Consider the following 22,404-nt stretch of genomic DNA (forward strand, 5'->3'; position numbering starts at 1 on the left):
AGCGAGCGAGGCGACTATCATAAAGAACGCTTTGGCCGAATATGTCCAAGCTTACAAATTTAGGGATTTTCCCCACTTGGATGCGTGGGAGATTGCGAGACATCACGCGAAGTGGGAACCGATTTCGTTGGTCGATTTGAACGGACCAACGGCTCCAAGGAAGAAAGGATCTTCTTCAAAAAGATCAAAAACTTCCGAGTCCGGGGACTACACAACGTCTACCGGCGGCTTATCATGCAACATGCCAAACATGAACTTGAACGAGGAACCCGAAGCAATCCCGACGAAGACATACCCACACCCACACGGCCGAATCGCAAGAAAAGTGCGGAACCGTCAAGACTTGGAAAGGAAGCGGTGGCCGAAAACTTCGCCGAATACAAGTCGGCTAAGACGGCGGAAATGGCCGTGACGAAGGAGCGAAGGAAAGAGGCTCATATTTTAAAAATGAAATGTGAGGAGACGTATATCAACCATTTGAATGAAAAATAAAAAAACGCCGATCTAACTTTCCTCCTACAACCGCACGAACATCTTGAGGAACCCTTTAAATCGCTCCTACTTCAACGCAAACGCGAGATATGCGACAAGTGGGGTTGGGAAGGGCCTTAGGTTTTTTTTTTGTCGTTTTTTTTAATTTAGTTGTTTTTATTTAATGTAATCTTGTTTTTTTGGTTAATGTAATATTGTTTTCTTTTTATTTAATTTAGTATTTATTAAAAAAACCATCACACACCATCACACCACACCACCACCCATAGTAAAAAACCATCACATGTGATGGATTTTGGGTTGGTGATGTGACACTATATAATTGGGTGGGGTGTGTGATGAGTGATACCACCACATCCACCACCCCTCCCCCCCTTATAGAATTAAAAGTTATTAGTTAAATTCCCATTGGTGTTTTTTTTGTTATTGATTTTTAATATTCCTAACTTTTACTCATTGACCAATAACACTTCCAATTAATGATTTGTCAATTGTTGTGTGAGCGGAGTGACTAAGTGAGGAACTAAGAGGCTTAATTCATGAAAATGGTTTTTGTCCCAAAACTCGGCTTCCACTCTTTGAAGCTCGTGTATGGGGAAAAAACACTTGAGTATGAGTTCTTTCAATTCCTTTCATGGCAAGGCCATGGCGTTTTACGCACCTTTGGTGTCTTTCACGCTGTTCCACCAAGTTAACGTTTTCACATCGAAAAGACCCGAAGCAAAGTTCTTTTTCTTACCATCAAGGCATTCGTGATGCAGAAAATCACTCTCCATGCTTTCAAACCACTGGAGAAGCACGGTGGAATCCTCCGCTCCCCATGAACTTGGGTGGGTTAGCAAAAGTGAAAGTCTTGTATGTGTAAGTCGAGGCGGGAACAGTGCTCGATGAGGAAGCATTGATGGTCTGGGGTCAAAAGCTTTGGGCTCACGCCGCCATGTCCTTAGCAATCTAGACGACCTGAGTTGCTTGAGTGTCGTCTGGATTACCAGAGCAACGGTTGATGAGGCGAGACAACATACTGCAAGACACAGAAAGGAAAACGTATAAGTTACTTGAATTTTTTGCAAAAACATAATAGTGTGGGATGTGTAGCAATGCAGTGCATCAACATGAGTTATTATTAAATCTTGAAATTGAAATTCATTAACACATGAAATAAAGTCGTGTTGGAAATCAAACGGTCATAAATCACCACGTGTGTCGTATTTCCAACAAATCACAAAAATGAACTTTTTTTTGCAACGGTTAATTGAAATATCCATGAATCATCATGGGTTTTAATATCTCAATCCCGTTACAAAATAAAATAAAATAAATAGTGTCACACCCCAAACTAGGGCCTGGAAGTGTAACGAACAGTTGATACCTGCTCTGTAATTATATCAGAGTTGTGGGTTTATTTTAGCGGAAGACTTTAAGTTATAAAATATTAATTTACATTTTATATGGGGCTCCTAAGCATGTTACTAAGACACCACTAACGACACATCTTAAACCTTCGGCTCTGATACTAATCTGTCACACCCCAACCTATGGCGGAAATGCCAAGGCGTGAGCTGATTGCTCACAACTCTTAAGGTATTATCATGCAATAATTTAAAGTGAAAATATCTATTTATTAAATTAAATATTCAAACAATTCCAAACAAAACAAAGTACAAAATTCAAAAATAAGGCAACAAGATAATTAATAATTCAAATTTAACTAACTCTTGATTTAGTCTTGATAATATCTCGTCTAACATAAGCAATCCTAAGACCTTCAACAATTCCTAATATCAATTCACATGATGACCTGCATATGCGTATAAAATACATATAATTCTGTCAACAAAAGATTGGGTGAGTAAAACACCAGTTAAATTTGAGATACAAGATAATATATAAAAGAAAACTCAAAACTGTTGTGAGATAAACAATTAAGCCAATGAGCAAATAAGGGACAACTTTATAAAATAGTAACCAACTTTCATAATTGTACAATTTGGTTACTCAAACTTTTTTTTTTGTCTTAATAAGGTTACGCACTACCTTTTTTGTCTCATTTAGATCACTTAAGTTTCATCTATCAACTCATCCAAGTTTTTTTTACCATTTTAGTAGGTATTATGATGACACGTAATATTTTCATTTTAAGAAATTGTTAATGATGATATGGACTGATTACATGGAATTAAAATTAGTGATATGGATTTTGTTAATAAATAAATTCAAAAAATTCAAAATAACATTTTTTAATTATTATAATTTCAAAAAAAAATTAGTTTCTTTTCTCGAAAAGCTTCAATATTCAATTTTTTTATTTAAAAAAAGCAATTTTCAAATTTCATTATAATCATCCAACAAAAAAAAAAAACAGAATTCATCATAATACCTGAAAAACAAAATTCATCATAATATATATAAAAAAAACATAATTCATCATATATAATCAAACAAAAAAAAAACAAAAGACTAGCCAACATTCTCGTTAACATAACCAAAAGAGTTTTTAAATTACATTCACGCAAACTAAAAAAAGACCTGTTAACCAACATTCTTATTGTGGGTCGCACTTGTTGTATCAATATTTTTATGTCTACCCTTTGGCCTCGTCTTCTTTGGTTGTGGGTTTCTCTTCTCCTTCGTGCAAGACCTAATATTGTGCCCAGTTTCTTGACAATCTTGACAAGTCATATGTCTTTTGACGCCAACTTTCGAGCTCTTCTTCTCTTTCTCTGAAGGATCTCTTTTCCTCTTCACTGTTGGTCTACCGGGCATTCGTCTTTCTTTCGGAGATAAGGGTTTGATATCATTTGTTTTATGCCAATACAAACTTCCTTTTAATGGTTTGATAGAGTGCTTATATGCTTCCTTGAACTTGTCCTTCTTAAACCAATTACTGACATAAGTTTCTGGCTCCTTGTTATTGAAGGCTAATGTTGCAATTGTATGAACAAAGGTATGCCTGATAATTGCCATGATCTGCAAGTGCAAGTTTGTTCATCGATATTCACTACAAATGCATCTTTCTCATCCCTTACTTCAAATATGATGTTAGCACTTGGAATGACTTTCCAATGCCTACACAATCAACTCAAAAGTCTATAAATATTCATAAAATTTAATAAAATAATCTTAATATGATATTGCCTTTGATATTTTTTATTATCTGCTAGTTTTTTCATGATTCTTGGGCATACTTCATGTTCAAAACTGTCTGCTTTTTTCACCATTAAAAAAATTCTTTGCATCACAAATGTTTTGATTTCTTCTAGCATAGCGATGATAGGCTTTCTTCGTGCGACTTGAATGCGTGAATTAAAGCTTTCACTCATTCCATTCTCATATGCGTCACACCCCCAACCGACCTCAAAAAATGCTCTTGACCAAGTAATTGGATTTCTTTCCATAAGATGAGTATATGCTCTTTTGCTAATGCTTTCCAACTCTTCCATTTTCTCCTCAAACTGTTCCTTAGTTGTTGAATTTGCAGCAGCCCAAAACAAATATTTAAATTTAAGCCTGTAATTTTTTTTATGTTAGCATAGATGTGTCTCGTACATTGCCTGCGCTATGCATATGGAAATGCATCCTATTGCCTGTGCTATGCATATGGAAATGCATCCTTACAGCTTCTATAATTCCCTAATGAAGAACATGCACATAACATGGAAACAAATAAATAACGACAAATACATAACAAAGGTGTGTAATAAGTACAAATACCTTGTGTTGATCATACATTAAAGTTAGTCCATGTCCACCTTTCATTTGAATGTCATCCTTCAATAGATCAAGAAACCATTTCCAATTTCCTTATTCTCAATAGACACAACTGCTCATGTTAAAGGAAAAATATGATTATTAGCATTTCTTCCAATAGCCGAGAGCAATTGACCACTATTTTTCAGAAAACATCCATCCAAACAATTTATTTTTCTGCAACCCTTGATCCATCCATCTTTGACACCTTTAAAACAAATATAGTAACTATTAAAGTATATATCTCCATTTGTCATCGTATTCACAGTCATCTTCACAGTACTGCCTATGTTTGTTTCTAATATCTCAGCTTGATAATCTGAAAGTCTTACATAATGTTCTTTCAGCCCACCTTTAAAGTCACCAAACACCTTATTTCTTGCTCTAAGACATTGACCAGAACTCACCTTGCATTCATACTTTTTCATGATATGTTCTTGTATTTTTCTTGCACTCATTTGTGGATTTTGAATTATTTGCTTGAAATAACGTTTTACTATCCATGAATATGTAATAAGAGAACCCAAAGAAAACTTTCTAGAGCATGTATGTTTGTCATGTAGTGTCTTTATTTGGAAAGATTCGTCACCGGTAATCTTAGAGGCCCACAACCTAAATAGACAATTCCATGCTTTCTTTTTTTTCCCCCCTTCACTATCCTTTTTTAGTTTCTTCTTTCCCACATCTTACCAACAACCTTTTATAGTTGTATATCACAAACTTTAATGGGTAACTGCAACACCATAGTCAATTAAACTCTCTTTTAGTTGTGTTGGGCTCTCAAATTTCATTCCTGTGATAGGCTTCATCAATTTCCAATCCATATTAGGATTATAGCATGGATACACAACATCATGCTCATAATCCTCATCACTACTGCTTTCATAATCTTGTTCACTTGCACTCCAATCTTCAATAGATCTAACATAATCTTCATTCTGATCATTGTCAGACCAACGTAAACTCAAAAAAAGATCATTATCTTCTTCATGATCTAATAAAGAAAAATCTAAATCATCTTGTAAATTCATCTTCACCTACATAAAGAAACATAACTTCATTACAGACCTAGATAATAAATTGAATGTCATTAAAAAAACAAAACTAGTAAACCCTGAACATAAACTCGATCTAATAAATTAAAGGGAAAACTTCATTACGCTTTCATTGAATGCTATTAAAAAAATAATACATTGAAAGTGATTTATTACATTTTCATATTTCATATAACCCAATAAATTGAATGTCGGTGATCACATAATCATATACGTTAAAAGCATGTTCAATCATTGAGAATAAAAATATATTAATGAGATAAAGTTTCTACAATCTTTCTTTGGTTCACATAAGAGTTTTAATGAGTATTAATTTCAAAACAACATCCAACGCACCAAATTCTATATAAAGCAAACTGACCTATGGATTTGGAAGGAAGAACGATGTTGTGAAGATGACTTGTACACTTGGAAGTAAGAATAATTGCCGTATGACAAATACTTAATCTTCTAACCCTAATGATGATCGGTTATAGAAACTAAATTTTATGTTATTTTAAGTGTTTAATTATAATATCCATGTCATTAATTATAATTTCCATGTCACCAATAATAATGTAAATTAAAATGCCACGTCAGCATAATAAGCTACCAAAATGGTAAAAAAAAACTTTGATTAGTACATAGGTGAAAGTTGAGTGACTTAAATGAGACAAAAAAGTTAGTGAGTAACGTAATTGATACAAAAAAAAGTTTGCGAGTAACTTAATTGAGATAAAGAAAGTCAGAGTAACCAAATTGGCATAATAGGATGTTATAATTCTAATAGCCTTGCAAAGTGGGCATTGGCTACTACGACGGTCGTATGATCATACTATTACGGTGATTATGATGGACCTCTTCGAGTGCGGACAATTAAGCAAATAAACATATAGCAAGTTAGGTGTAAGGCCCCGTTCCCGGTAGCCCTACTTTAGCGTCGGATTTACTCATAAACACAGTTCTTACAAATCAGAGTTAATTAAAACTTTCACGGAAACGTTAATCTTTAATCATTCGTTAAAAAACATTAAATCTTTTCTTTGATACCATAACACAAAACATTATATTTAAACATCATTTCTTCCATCTTCAGATGTCGGCCCTTCAATCCATGCCATGTGCCATTCACATTCTAGCTCTTCAGTCTGATCATCTGCGTGCTTACTAAAAGTCAGCTACGCTGAGTGAGTCCTAGTTAATCAAGCAACTTACCATGGAACCATTACATGCACTATATACGTATCCGAAGACACATAGTCCACTGTCTAACCTGTTCACCTTACCACTTAACCCCTTAACTGCTCCTAACCACTTAGCCACTTGTTTACGGAAGCACATAGAGACTTGCTCTCCCACGTACTCACGTTATGCCACTTCAATAACAAAGACACATTGATGAAGGCCCAAGTATTGACGAACATGCCATGTTATATTTGGAGGCCCATGATCGTGTCTCCAAAGGTGGTCCACGAAAACGGGCATAACTTGGCCCACGAAGCTTCGTTTCAGGCCTATTACCAGCCAAATCGAAGCTTAAGACGAGGAGCCCATTGTGGCAAACGCCTACGGCGGTTTGGCCCCTGTCCGAAGCCCAAAAACGACTCCCAAATAAAGTTATGGGCCTTTTATTGTTTTTTCAGCACTTTTTATGTTTTTGTTTTTGGGTTTGTGTTTGGCCCATGGCCCGTTTTAGGCCCATTTCGTATTAGAACTCTTATTTATATGTTGGTTATTTAATTTCAAAAGGCAGACTTGAATTTGATAATATTTACTTTTTTTCTCTTCAATTTCCCTGACCTTTGGGTGAGATTTTAGGGTTTGGAAGTTCATCACGGTATTCGTTGAATCAACGTGATCGATCTTCATTGTCGTTTTACCGCTGCATCACACATATAGGCTTACCCTAACACGCACTCACATTATGCCACTTAATAACAAAGACACGTATAGGCTTACCCCACCACGTACTATCGTCATGCCACTAACACCCTTACTAGACCCTTGCCACTTCTATCACACCCTACTTCTACTTGTCTACAACACACTTTATATCATTACGTCATTCACATAATAACCAAGTTACATCACAACATTTATACACACACTAATAACCACTTGTGGATCATTCCCGAATGACAGTACGCGCAAGATCCGAAGATCGTTCGCACACCGACAGGCATCCATTCATAACATATATAAATATACCACATCAAACATTATAACATACACTTACCACTTAAGGTAAGTGTATTCACACTTTCACGTCGAGTATGCACACAGCCCCGAAAACATGAAAAGGAAGTGGGGCTATAAACTCACCTGAACTCAGTTACGTTCAATGATTATGACTATTCCTTTCTCGCGCTGTGCACGACTAACTGTATAATAATTACATGTATCAATTAACTATCACTACTCATCGTATTTCCAGTTTAATTATAACCCTCAACGAACGGGAGTCCGGGGAAGCGCCCCTGGCAGCGGGGTCTAGGGGCGGCAGTCCCTAGCAGGGTCCAAGGGGCAGAGCCCCTGGCTGGGGTCGAGCTGCCAGGTCAGCTTGGAAAAATTTTATTTCTATTAACTGTCTTAACACATTTTCCATTAAGATTTTAAATTATTATTTTATTTACCATCATATTTTCTATAACGAATTAAGCCTAATTTGTTATCAGATCACAATCTAATTCGTTATCTAGCACATGATCTGATTCATTATCCAGCTTCGTTGTCCTGATTCGTTAGCTGATTCGTTATTCTAGTTCGTCATCCTTATAACGAATTGGACCTTTATAACGAACCGGTCCTTTAACGAACTGAACCCTTAACGAACTAGGGTTCATTCGTTAGTTCTTCCTTAACGAACTACTTAACGAATTGGAGCTTCTTCGTTACTTATCCTTAACGAATGACTTCTAGTTCGTTACTTCCTCTTAACGAAATGGATTAACAAATTGCCTTCTAGTTCGTTAAGTCACCGCTAACGAACTAGGGTTAGGTTAGAATGTCAGAGAAAATTCTCTGACATCCTTACCTCGTACACCCAACTTCGGCGCCGCCTTCGCCGGAAAACCGGGATATCGCCGGTAAAACGATATCTCAGCCGTTTCACCACCGTTTTCACCGCTTTTCATCCCATTCGATCCAGATCTGAGCTAGGGTGACCCCTAAGCTCATCTTAGGTTCGGTTTATACCCGATTCCACCCGGATCTCATAACTTTAATGGTTTAAGGTGTCGGCTCGTTGTTTCACGACTATATCTAACGGGTTTGGATCTCTACAATATCATACTATCATTACCTTGGGTTGAGGCTCGGTTTCTTCTTCTATTTCGGCTAGAGAGAGAAAGTAGGATGCGAGAGAGCTAAGTGTGTGTTTTGGTGGTGTATGGAATATGTGTGAAATGAATGAAAAATGGGAATTTAAGGTTTATATAATTGTGGATCATGGGCTTAAGCCCATGGTCTCTTCCTTCTTTCCCAAGTCCATAACCCATATCCATTACCCAACACTAGCCCGACCCATACTAACTCCTACTTTGTTTAATTATTTCCTCGCTAACCCGAGTAAACATCCTCACTGACAGTAAATAATATAACTAATATTATTTTGGAAATAGCGGGATGTTACATTATAATTGATATGCACACAAGGATTAAACACTTTGCAAGTTTGAATACTAAATAATAGATAAATATAATACGATACGCATATGCCCCCAAAAGTTTGAAACAAGTAAAATAGGGGAGTGACTACCTTATCAAAGCGGGAATGTTTTGACAATAAAAGGGGGGTAGATCACGCTCTTCGAGAATTACCGACGAGAAGTCGTAAGTAACAATAATTGCGGAAATAAATATAAATTGAACAACGGACCTATAACTAGATAAAGATTCGGGAATTTGATAATCGGTTGTGTCCTTGCGAAAGTTAAATATTATTAAATTTATTATTTTGAATCATTACTTTTATTTATCAAGTTTTTAATAAATGGTATATTTTTAATTATATAAACTTATATTTATAAAATACTTAAATAAATTAATATTTATAATTTTTCGATAAATTATATGAAGATATTTGTTTTAAACATTTATTTAAAACCAAAGGTACCTTTAATATGTGTGTGTATATATATATACTTGTTTAAAAATGTTGATTAAATCTATTATATATACATATGTACATATAATTATATACACATATATATATTTTTATGAAAGAACGAGGAAAAAGCTATAATTTATCGTTGTCGGTTTAATAAAATAAAGTTCATTTATCTTTGTATTTCAATAATATTCATTAATTATTAAACAAAACCAAAACCTTTTTGAAATCGTTTATTAAATATTAAAACCTTTATCAATTTTAATAAATAATACATACATACATACATACATACATACATACATATATATATAGGGAGAGGATCATGAGAGAACTCTATTTTATGGAGTGAACTAGAAAACAAATAATCAAGTATTTTTAATTTAATTTAAAAAAAATATTTTTAGAATTTTTTTTCTTTCATTCTTCTTATATGTTGTTATTCTTTACCACAAAAAATATAAAAATAAAAAAAATTTTAAAAAAACCGTTGTAAAGCATATATGCAATACATCGACTTTTTTTATAATGCATATATGCAACGGTGTGCATTTTGATATTTGTAATAGTGTTGAATATCATATATATCGTTGTTTGTATTGTATATTTGAAATAGTTTTTATATTATATACAAAAATTAAAAAAAATCGATATAGTGCATATGTGCATTAGTGTTGCATTACATATATGCAATAATTTGTTTTGCATACAATTATTAGTGTCGTATTTGCATATATTCAATAGTGTGTATTAGACAATGTATTTGTGTTGTATTATATGCAATAAAACACTATTTTATATATACAATACACATTAATGCACATACGCATTACATCGACGTTTTTTTTAAGGAACAATATCATCTTATTAGGGTAAATGTATTAGCTAATTACATCGAGTATGCACACAGCCCCGAAAACATAACAAGGAAATGGGGCTAGAAACTCACCTGAGCTCGGTTTCTCTCAGAGTTAATGGTAACTCCTTTCTTTAACTTGGCACGACTAACTTAATCGAGTCGGTTTACGCATGCGATCTAGTTTTGATATCGACTTTGGCTCTTTACAATGCTCTAACACTATCAAGCTCAGGTTCTCACCTTCGAATCTTGGTTCGGGATAAAGAAAAGTGTTTGTGTGTGTTTTTGAAGGTGTAAGCTATGGTGTAGAGATGGATAAAAAATGGAAAGGAATAGGGTTTAAGGGATATTTATATTCCCTTAAGCCCATGGACCTAAGGCCCATTACCATTCCTTATTCCATCTTTTAATGTACAAGCCCACCCTCTAATAGTTTATTTATCGAAACGGATACACCACACGTTAATAACAAACGAAATTTCCTTTATTAATATCACCAAAAGTAGGATGTTACAGTCATTGTGTTGGTTAACGGCATAGTTTTGGTGATTGGCCTTTCACTTGTTGTGGTTGCGGTGATTGTTGTTGTTGTAAGCAGGTTTGGGTTCGGCTTTAGCATAAGTGGATGAGTTGTTTTCGGTCTTGCTAGGAGTAGGCTTGGAATCCTTTCGGGATAAGTTCCATCCCTAACATGATCATCGGTGAGGGAAGCAGCTAGGTCCATTGCCTCGCCGATGGTTAATGGGTCACGACTCACTACAACATCACACAAAACAGTTGGTAAACCGCGAATGTATTTCCGAATGCCACAGTTCTTGTGGGGTTACAAGATGGGGTACAATGCGGCTAAGATCACGGAAGCGGTTGGAATAGGTAGAGTTATCCCCACCAATTTGCTTGCGCTCCCAAAATTTAGATCCAAGCCTTTGCAGTTCATGTTGGGGGCAAAACTCTTTCTTCATGGCCTCCTTAAGATCGTCCCAAGGCATGGCCATAGCCAACTCAGTTCATTGGTCAGCTTTGAAAGCATTCCACCAATTGATAGCTCGATCTTCGAAAACGCTCGAGGAGAAATTAGTCCGTTTGGAGTCCAGACATTCACAATGGATAAAAACGTTCTCCATTTTCTCGAACAATTGCGGAAGTTTGGTGGCATTTTCTTCACCACGAAACTATGTAGGTTTGGTACTCAAAAAGTTCCTAAAGTTGAAGTTGTTCGAAATAGCAGATGTAGCAGAACCATTCGAGTCGAGGCTTTGGATTTGGGTTATGATAGTGGGCATAGCAGTAGCAAACTCTTTGGTGATCCTAGCAGCCAGACAACGGTGATGAGAACCATATGAGCGTTGATGACGACGGTGGTTTCTTAGTGAAGACATTCTATTAGGAATAAAGGTAAAAGATTGTAAGATAAGGGGTAAATTATGTAAATATTTTTGAGATGACGTAATCAATTTGTTGGGTTTTAACAAGATTATCCAAGCCATATAAACCCATTTATATGAAAAACGCAGCGGATTAATTTGTTTTAAATCTTGTTATAGTGATTAATATAAAACTCGTTTTATATGTAAAACACAAGCCCCGGATCCATATGCGAACTACATGCATACCAAAACTATCAACCATAGGGGGTTTATGTAATACAACCTTTCAAGAGGCAAGAAGATGAAGGAGATGACGGTTTGAATGGCTAGCCTTTAATGGAGAAGAGCCTCAAGCTTGTACACCCTCCTAGCCTTCAACAAACACCTTGCTTGCTAGGATTTAATGACTCTTGCACTTGAAGGACTCCTCTTGTGTTCTTCCTCCTTTTGGCCGAAATCAAAGAGAGAGAGAGGGAGGATGGAGAGAGTTATTTGCATGTAATGTGGTTGGGTGTAAAAATGGTGTTGTACCAAGATAGATATTAATAAGAGAAAACTTTCAAACAAATGGGTGGGAAGTTTCCCCCCAAAAGTGGGCTGGTCCTACCAGAAATTATTTTTCTCTTTCTTCCTGGAAACAGACTAATACCCCATGTACTAGTCTCAGGACTAATATTCCATATACCAGCCGTAGGACTAATACTCCATGTATTAGTTCACAGGACTATTTAAACTTTGTGACATTTAACACTTATAACATGCCATAAGTTTTATGCAAAATACCACAACCATTATCATATATATATATATATATATCATTTAACCAACTTAAATAATATCATAAGATAATCTCTCTAATTAAATTATCCATATAATTTATTGATTCCTCAAGTGCAAATATTTAGAAACCCATTTTCTAAATAACATAAGTGCTAACATTTATTTGTTAAATCATATCTACAATAAATATTATGGTGTTTTTCTAGCTTGTTATTGGGTATGACCCGACTTGGATCATAACGTACTAGCCACATCAACTCTAATATGTGTATTGGGCAGACCGATTCCTACAATCTCCCACTTGCACAAGATACATAGAAGATTTATGCAAATAGCAAATACCGCCTAACAACATTTTATTACCCCTAATACGTATGACGAAGTGCCATTCAATAACATCATCCCTTTCAAGTCCCTTACTTGAAATGATTTAGGTGAATCTATCATTTATCCTTTTGCCACGGATGTCATGTCAAATTCAAAGACACAGAGTGATCATTCTTTGTTGATTTAACTTAGGAGGCCTTAGACATCTCACTCTCAATGAATAAGAGGGACAAATCCCCTATTGACTACATACGTCTCTCACTATCACCTTGTACTACACTTGAGCTCAGCCTTATGTACTGACATGTTTCAGATCAGCGAAGAACTAAGTCAAAGTATAATAGTCGATGAATATAAAGACCCAATATGTATCTTAGGTCGGAGGATACCATGATGTTCACCTTTACTCAAATTTACTAATGATCATAAATCACAAGAATTCCATGCAGTAAAATTGAGGGCGGGTCAGTCCAACATTTATATCCCATAAATATCTATGAACCTTGGCAGAAAACCCTTGCTCTATATTCATACTTATGAATATCCACCAATCCAAGTTCATAATAGTCTTACCTTCATACTTGTTCCCACATATATGAACGACTACGGACATTTAGAATAATTAAATTATTCACGGATTTAAACATGCTAAAATGGAACATAACTCAAATGTCATAATCATAAACCATAATCATATGAATGAGTCAAAATAACAATTGTTCCGATATCCAAATACAAAATAGATCAAATACAATCACTAGAATATCGAAGTCCTAAGGCGCAAGTATGACCATCATGCTTTGGCCTTTCAAGGCGCTTCGTGAGTGGATCCTCAATGTTATGATCAGTGTGAACTTTACGAATACATATCTTTCCCTTTTCAACTTCATCCCTTATGTAGTTGAATCTCCGCTCAATGTGCCTAGTCTTTTGACGGGGTTCCTTGATTTGAGCAATCGCACCTTCGTTGTCACAAAAGATTTCTCGAGGGTCCTGAATGGTATGGACTACCCCTAGATCAGCCACGAACTTTCTAATCCATGCAGCTTCTTGAGCTGCCAATGAGGCGGCGATGTATTCCGATTCAGTGGTGGACAGTGCTACCACATCTTGTTTTGCGCTCTTCCAAGAGACAGCTCCACCATTCATAACGAAAACATATCCCGATTGTGATCGAGAATCATCTCGATCAGTTTGGAAACTCGCATATGTGTAACCCTTTACAGCGAGTTCCTCCTCACCAGAGCCATATATTAGAAACATATCCTTAGTCCTTCTAAGGAATTACAATATGCTCTTAACCGCCATCCAATGGCAACTTCCCGGATTTTTTTGGTATCGACTTGTCATGTTCAAAGCGCATGACACATCCGGTCTAGTGCATATCATGGCATACATAATGGATCCTATAGCTGAAGCGTATGGGATTCCTGTCATCTTCTCTTGCTCATCCTTTGAGATTGGACATTGAGATGCACTCAATATCGTTCCTCTTTGAATAGGTACCAGACCTTTCTTAGAGCTCTCCATCTTGAACCTTTTCAAGAGTTTATCAATGTATGCACTTTGGTTTAAACCTATCAACTGCCTTGATCTATCCTTATAGATCCTTATTCCCAAAATATAGGCAGCTTCACCAAGATCTTTGATGGAAAAACAACTCCCAAGCCAGGCTTTTACACCTTCCATGGTTGGAATGTCATTCCCAAACAAAAGTATGTCGTCAACATACAATACTAGGAAAGTAATGATGCTACCACTAGCTTTCTTATACACACAAGCCTCAACAGCATTCTTGATGAATCCAAATTTCTTGACTTGTTCATCAAAACGGTGATTCCAACTTCTAGATGCTTGTTTCAATCCATAGATTGATTTCTTTAACTTGCATACTTTATTAGGATGTTGTGGATCGACAAAACCTTCGGGCTGAACCATATAGACATCTTCTTCAAGATGTCTATTTAGAAAGGCGGTTTTGACATCCATTTGCCAAATCTCATAGTCATAATATGCGGCTATGGCAAATAATATCCTAATAGACTTTAGCATCACCACGGGCGAGAAAGTTTCATCATAATCAACCCCTTGAGTTTGAGTGAAACCCTTTGCTACGAGTCTAGCTTTATAAGTATCCAAGTTTCCATGCATGTCAGTCTTCTTCTAGAAAACCCACTTGCTTCCAACCAGTTTGGAATTAAGAGGTGGAGCAACCAAGTCCCATACTTGGTTGTCATACATGGATTGCATCTCAACATTAATGGCTTCCAGCCATTTATCACAATTAGATTTCGACATTGCATCTCGGTATGTGGTGGGTTCATCCGAATCTACCACGTAGCATCCATCCATGAAAAATCCATATCTTTCAGGTGGGGTGCTAATTCTACCAGACTTGCGAACGCTTTGTGTGTTTTGATCAACCATTTGATCATCATCAACAACCTCTTGTTGATTGCTAGTGTCAACCAAACGTGTATCGGCTTGTGGTTCTCGATCCTCTTCGAGTTCCACAGTTCTATTAGCTCCTTCCCTAAGGAACTTTCTTTCCAAGAACATAACCTTTCGAGCAATAAACACTTTATGCTCGTTTGGATTGTAGAAATAATATCCCATCGAATCTCTGGGATATCCTACAAAAATACACATAGTGGATTGGCATTCCAGTTTGTTTCGGGTGTGGTTCTTAACATAAGCCTCACAACCCAATACCTTTAAATATGATAATGATGGAACCCTTCCATGCCGTATTTCAAAAGGTGTCCTTTCCACTTTCTTGTTTGGTTCCATATTTAGAATACGGGCTGCAAAGATCAATGCGAAGCCCCAAAATGATAGAGGTAATGTGCTTCTAGCCATCATGGATCGAACCTTATCCAATAGAGTTCGATTTCTCCTTTCAGACACACCATTATGTTGTGGTGTTACAGGTGGAGTAAGTTGTGAGACAATCCCACAACTCCTAAGATGTTCTAGAAACGCATCATTGAGGTACTCACCTCCTCTATCGGATCGTAGTACTTTTATTATTTTGTTGAGTTGATTTTCTACTTCATTTTGGAAGACTTTGAACATTTCAAAGGCTTCATATTTGTGTCTTAACAAGAACACATACCCATAGCGACTATAATCGTCGGTAAATGTAATGAAGTATCTTTCACCATTCCTTGTCATTGTCTTAAAAGGACAACATACATCCGAATGTATGATACCTAATAAGTCTTTCGCCCTTTCATTAGTTCCATTAAAGGGCTCCTTGGTCATCTTTCACAATAAACAAGATTCGCACTCATCAAATGAATCATCATTTGATTTCAAAAGACCATTCTTTTGAAGTGTATGAATGAGATCCTTGTTTATGTGACCAAGGCGACAGTGCCAAAGAAAAGTTTTACTAAAATCCAATTTGAGTCTTTTGGTGTTAGCTTGGTTTAACGAGTTATCAATGGATGTATTATCATGAACCAATTCATAAATGCCATTAATCGGCATTGCTTTAAAATAAAAGACATCATTCATGAAAACATAAAACCCATTGTCTACAAACTTGAAATCATAACCAAATTGTCTTAATACAGAAACAGAGATAATATTCCTAGTCAAACTAGGAGAATACATAATGTTTTTCAAAAGAACTTCCAAACCATTTGGAAGCTTCAAAACATAATCTCCTCGGGCTTGGACGTCAACCTTTGCTCCATTGCCCATGAAGAGACTTATATCTCCTTTCTTGTAATCACTTCTTCTTTTGAATCCCTGCAATGAATTGCATATATGAGTTCCACATCCGGTATCCAGTACCCATGTGTTAGAAGAAATAATATTAAGATCAATATGGATCATGAAAGTTGTACCTGCCCGCATCCCTACGATTCATTGAATATCATGTGTAATATTTCAAAGAGATCTAAAGAGAGCTTGAGCTCAGCTCGTTTATAGCCGTATTTATAAATCTTGAGCTCCGCTTTTTGAGTGATATTTCAAGCTCAAGCTCAACCCATTTGATATTTATTTTGTTATTTATATATATATAACCGTTTCTTATATAAATTTAGGTTGGAGACCCAAGTGTCAAACATTTAGGCATTATGTTGATAATAAACTCTTTGAGATAGGTTGGACAATTCCTCATCCAATGTCCTTTCTCACCACAACCAAAGCACGGGTCCTCAGAGCTAACCTTTAGCTTCTTTTCCTTTGGTCTGGTTGGTTTCGCTTTAGCCTTTCCTTTGAACTTGCCCTTGACGTGTCCCTTACCTTTGGCAACCTTTTCCTTAGGTTCCGGGTGATGCCTCTTCTTACTGCCACCTTCATTGATCGTGAGAACCGGTAAAACCTTTTTACCCATTCCCGCTTCGGCCATTTTGAGCATTGCGTGAAGCTCACCAATGCTTTTGTCCCATCCATTCATGTTATAATTCATGACAAAAATGTCAAACCTTTTAGTTAGGCCATTAAGGATCAAATCCGTGGCTAACTCTTTTGAGATGAGACAATTAAGCCGTTCAAGCCGATCAATGTGGCTTTTCATCTTAAGCTTATAAGATGATACCGATTGGATTTCTTCCATATGACATGCATGAAGCGCTTGAACTGTTTCGAAGCGTTCCACCCTTGCTTGAGTAAGGAACATTTCCTTAAGTTGGGTGATCATGTCATATGCCCCATGATGTTCAAAATCCTTTTGAATCTTGGGAATCATAGTTCCCAACATGAGACAAGAAACTTGCACCGAATCCTCGGTGTATTTTATCCAATCGTTATAGGCATCTAAATTGTCAATGTTTGGTTCATCGGAAATAGGATCGTCCAATATGTAGGACCTTTTTTCTTGTTTGAGAACAATTTTTAAATTTCGATACCAATCCATAAAATTATTATGGTTAAGACGATCCTTATCAAGTATAGCTGTTAGTGATAGGTTATACATGGGTGGGATAATTGCGTTAGGTGGATTGTTGATTGCGGACATCTACACAATTTAACAAAGTTCAATTTAGTATTTTTGATTTTAATCGTTAATGCCCTTTAGTTAATGATTAAAATCTAGAATCTAACGTTTAATTCAAATAATAGTTAGGTGACCTTTATCCCACTATTCAAATTAACAAGGTAGTCAATGTTTAACAATTGCAACCCTTTGCAACTTCTAGTTTTATGGGATCGGTTAAACATCATATGTTTAGTTGGCACGTTTAATCCCATCAATACTTTTGTATGCCATGTTTCGGTGACCCTATAACCATGGTTTCCAAATCAAGTCGTCCTACTTACACACACGTGTGAGTTTACACATACAAGTGGTTAGGTGACCCTCATCCCACAAGTATTGTAAAACCACCTCAAGATCACAAGTTTTCTTAAATGTGGTTAGGTGAACCTTACCCTACATCAAGTCTAGAAATGACTCGAGTGTTGTATAAAAGGATGGTGTTTAACTTGTTTTAAAAGGGATTTAAGTTTTCTAAATTCTAGATTGAAAAACTATGTACCTTGCATTTGCATGCATTCAAATGTATGGTACTTTATTTGAAAACCCATTTTCAAAGTTCCTTTTAATAAAACCCATTTTATTGTGAAATCATTAACCTTTAATAAAACCAATTTTATTTCTTAATGATTTCTAAGGAACCAATTTTATGCAAGTTGTTGATATTAAGTTTGTTAATTATCCTTATCCAAATAAGATAAAAAAAATATAAACCAACCATGCAAGCATAAATAAACAACCACAAGTTCATAACCTTAGCCACCAAATCTTGGCCAAACTTGTTGACCGAAAAAAGTGTGCCAAAAGGTCTCTCCTAAAGGACGAGAAATGACACAAGGCATGTGTCGGTGAACTCCCACTTGATCCCGCATCCATATGCTTCAAGTGTCCACCTTGTGTTGTGACCTTTCTACTTTATTTGGGCTTCTAGTTGGGCTCCAACTTCAGCTCCTTGCTTCCTTGGGCCTCCACGTTTGGGCTTTGGCCTTTGGGCTAAAATCGCATCTTGGACTATAAGGTCCATTAAGGCCCAAAACCAAACTCGTAACCTTGTTGCATCTTCTTTTACAAAAAAAATATATCCTAATACATTTTTCTCTAGTAAAAGAAATATAACTAATCTACTTATTATTACAAGCCAACATGATTGAATAAATAGATTACAAACCCAAATAAAATAATATTACAACCAAATTAAATATTGAATAAATCACAACACAAACACACATCCAAACACAAGGTCATGGCTAGGTTATGAACATCCAAAAGTACATCCAAATATGCAAGTATTACATCTCTAAATGGTTCCCCTTGTGAACCTCAAACTTTCGGCCAAGGATAAGAAAAACCAAAAGTTTCGGGTTTTGTCCAAACAAAACAACCAATCATCTAAATGACTTAATTCTTTAAGATTATCACATGCATGTAAAGTATAACCTTTAAGAACCAAGGGTAACCAAAAGCCCCAAAATTTCGGCCATATGGTGAACCACACCATAAAACCCGAAAAATTTGTGGATCTATTGATGCATGTATCCGTATAAGCGGCTCTTGATGCCATTGTTGGGTTTTAACAAGATTATCAAAGCCATATAAACCCATTTATATGAAAAACGCAGCGGATTAATTTGTTATAAATCTTGTTATATTGATTAATATAAAACCCATTTTATATGTAAAACCCAAGCCCCAGATTCATATACGAACTACATGCATACCAAAACTATCAATGATAGGGGGTTTATGTAATACAACGTTTCAAGAGGAAAGAAGATGAAGGAGATAACGATTTGAATGGCTAGCCTTTAATGGAGAAGAGCCTCAAGCTTGTATAGCCTCCAAGCCTTCAACAAACACCTTGCTTGCTAGGATTTAATGACTCTTGCACTTGAAGGACTCCTCTTGCGTTCTTCCTCCTTTTGGCCGAAATCAAAGAGAGAGAGAGGGAGGATGGAGAGAGTTATTTGCATGTAATGTGGTTGGGTGTAAAAATGGTGTTGTCCCTAGATAGATATTAATAAGAGAAAACTTTCAAACAAATGGGTGGGAAGTTTCCCCCCAAAAGTGGGCTGGTCATACCAGAAATTATTTTTCTCTTTCTTCCTGTAAACAGACTAATACCGCATATACTAGTCTCAGGACTAATATTCCATATACCAGTTGCAGGACTAACACTCCATGTATTAGTTCACAGGACTATTTAAACTTTGTGACATTTAACACTTGTAACATGCCATAAGTTTTATGCAAAATACCACAACCATTATCATATATATATATATATATCATTTAACCAACTTAAATAATATCATAAGATAATCTCTCTAAATAAATTATCCATATAATGTATTGATTCCTCAAGTGCAAATATTTAGAAATCCATTTTCTAAATAACATAAGTGCTAATATTTATTTGTTAGATCATATCTACAATAAATATTATGGTGTTTGTCTAGCTTGTTATTGGGTATGAACCGACTTGGATCATAACGTACTAGCCACATCAACTCTAATATGTGTCTTGGGCAGACCGATTCCTACAGTAATCAATTCGATCAATGTGAGATAACTAGATGAGGAGATGAGGTCAGTATAAAAGTTAAAATTTATTTGATTAAGTTAACTTAACAAACAACTAACGAAATATAATTAGTGTGTTGGCCTCCCATGAGCTTTCCATGACAGTTTTAATGAGCCAACTAACTAACGGATAAAAATAACTGAGTTGGACAGCCCATGAGCGTTCCATGGAATTTTAACTGTAGCAACTAATTAACGAATAATCAATGCAAGAGAGTTGGACGACCTATGAGCGTTACATGTCATTTTAATTGTACCAACTAAATAACGGACTAACGAGATAATAATGTGAGTAGTAGGAGTATCCCGTGAATCACCACGTATGATTATATCCAACAAAAACATAAAGTTTAAATTAGTTAAGAAATAGATAGTAGGAGTGCCCATGGATTCAATGTATTTTCACCCGACTAACCACTTAAAATATCATAACACAGTAATCGGAAATTACTGAATTTAGCCACGAACCACCGTGAATTCGGCTTAAAAAAATTGCAACTGTTAATGCGGACGTGTTTGACAGCCTAGGGTGTCGGTCATATGACAGTTGTGTCCCGCTTTGGCCTATATAATGGTATCAGAGCCTCGTTGCTCTTTTTTAAAAAATAAGAGATAGAAATTCTTTAAAACTCTTTAAAAATGGAAAACAAAAATTTGTTTGCAAAAGATTCTGAGGAATCGGAACAACAAACAACTGAAATAATAAATTTCAGTGAAAATGAAAAAGGTTTTTCATCAGATTACATGATTAATTCTGATCAATTATCAAAAATTAACAAGCTTAAATTTAAGCTTAACTCTAAACAAGTTTTTAACCAACCTAATAATTTACAAAGTCTTGTTTCAAGAGCTTTTACTAGAAAAAATAAAATCTTTTATTGTTTCAACACTGAAGAAATCTCAGTGGATATAAGAGATACATCTGGAGAAGCGTATTTACCACTTCTAACAAAGGGAGAAATTGCAAAAAGACTTTTGCAAATAAAACCAGAATTAAGAAAGTCCCTCTCTATGGTACATATTGGCGCTGTAAAAATTCTCCTAAAAGCGCAATTTAGAGATGGAATTAACTTTCCAATAAAAATGGCTCTAGTTGATAATAGAATTATCAATAGACAAGATGCTCTCCTAGGAGCTATACAAGGAAATTTAGCATATGGTAAATTTATGTTTACTGTTTATCCTAAATTTGCCTTACATCGAGATTCAAAAGATTTCGATAAAACTTTAAGTTTCATACATCAATGTGAAAGAACCGACCTGATGGAACCAGGAAATAAAGTATTTACGATTAATTATTTAATCTCATATGCTTTAACAAATAGTACCCATTCAATTGAGTATAAAGAAAAAGAAAATATAGCTATAGAAGATATATTTTCAGAAATCGGAACCGTAGAAGGAAGTAAGTTCTCAGAACCTTCACAGTTACGAGAAAACTGGGCAATCGATATTGCTCGAAATAAACAAATACTTGTGTCCAAACCAAGGCATAGTTATGCTGGAACCTCTTCGCAATTAAGAGAAGCTGGTAACAGTGAACTCCAATTAATGAGGTCTATGTCTGAAAGGATAGATAAGTACGGAGAAATTTTAAAAGAAGTTGTTGGGATATAATGTCCTCAAAACTAATTTCAAATGTTATTGCTGCTTTAGAAGAAGAAATTGTTCATAAAGAAGCAGAAATAATCATATATTCAGCAAGAATAAATGAGCAAAAAACAAACTTTATATTAAGTTATGATAAAAGAACTCTTAATATAAAAATCCTAGAAAAGAAAATCATTACTGCAAAGAATGAAATCAAAAGTCTCAAAAAGAGGATGACAATAATATCTTCCATATGAGTTCGCTCGTAAAAATAGAAGAATTAATTAAAGAATTAATTAATAAAATAGACAACATGGCTACTAAAGAAAATTTAGAAGTTATTGCTGCCAAAATTATCAAGGATGTCTTAGACAAAATTGATGATCACGAAAAAACACAGCCTTCAACATCTGAAAGGCAAAAAGAAAAAATTTCTGAAAAACCACAGAAATATTCCTTTCCTAACTTCAACGTGGGAAATCCATCATTAGGAAGCTCCAAAAGTCCAAATGCGCTAACTTGGCCTTTTA

At 35.5% G+C, this 22,404-nt stretch overlaps 1 protein-coding gene across 1 annotated transcript; it reads left to right on the forward strand.

Moving 5' to 3' along the window:
* Positions 1-21,367: 21,367 nt before the first annotated feature.
* LOC143590496 (uncharacterized) lies at positions 21,368-21,901 on the forward strand. Its single transcript, XM_077070957.1, has one exon. It carries the CDS (start codon positions 21,368-21,370, stop codon positions 21,899-21,901), a length of 534 nt encoding a protein of 177 aa, XP_076927072.1.
* Positions 21,902-22,404: the final 503 nt, after the last annotated feature.

This window comes from Bidens hawaiensis, unplaced genomic scaffold (genome assembly GCF_021521415.1).
Source record: "Bidens hawaiensis isolate Kalapana, Puna unplaced genomic scaffold, B.hawaiensis_p1.1 tig00038612_1, whole genome shotgun sequence".
Taxonomy (NCBI): Eukaryota; Viridiplantae; Streptophyta; class Magnoliopsida; order Asterales; family Asteraceae; genus Bidens; species Bidens hawaiensis.

Bases quoted from the DNA above. Each gene is read 5' to 3' on its own strand.
- LOC143590496 (XM_077070957.1), top strand. From the start codon at position 21,368: ATGGCTCTAGTTGATAATAGAATTATCAATAGACAAGATGCTCTCCTA.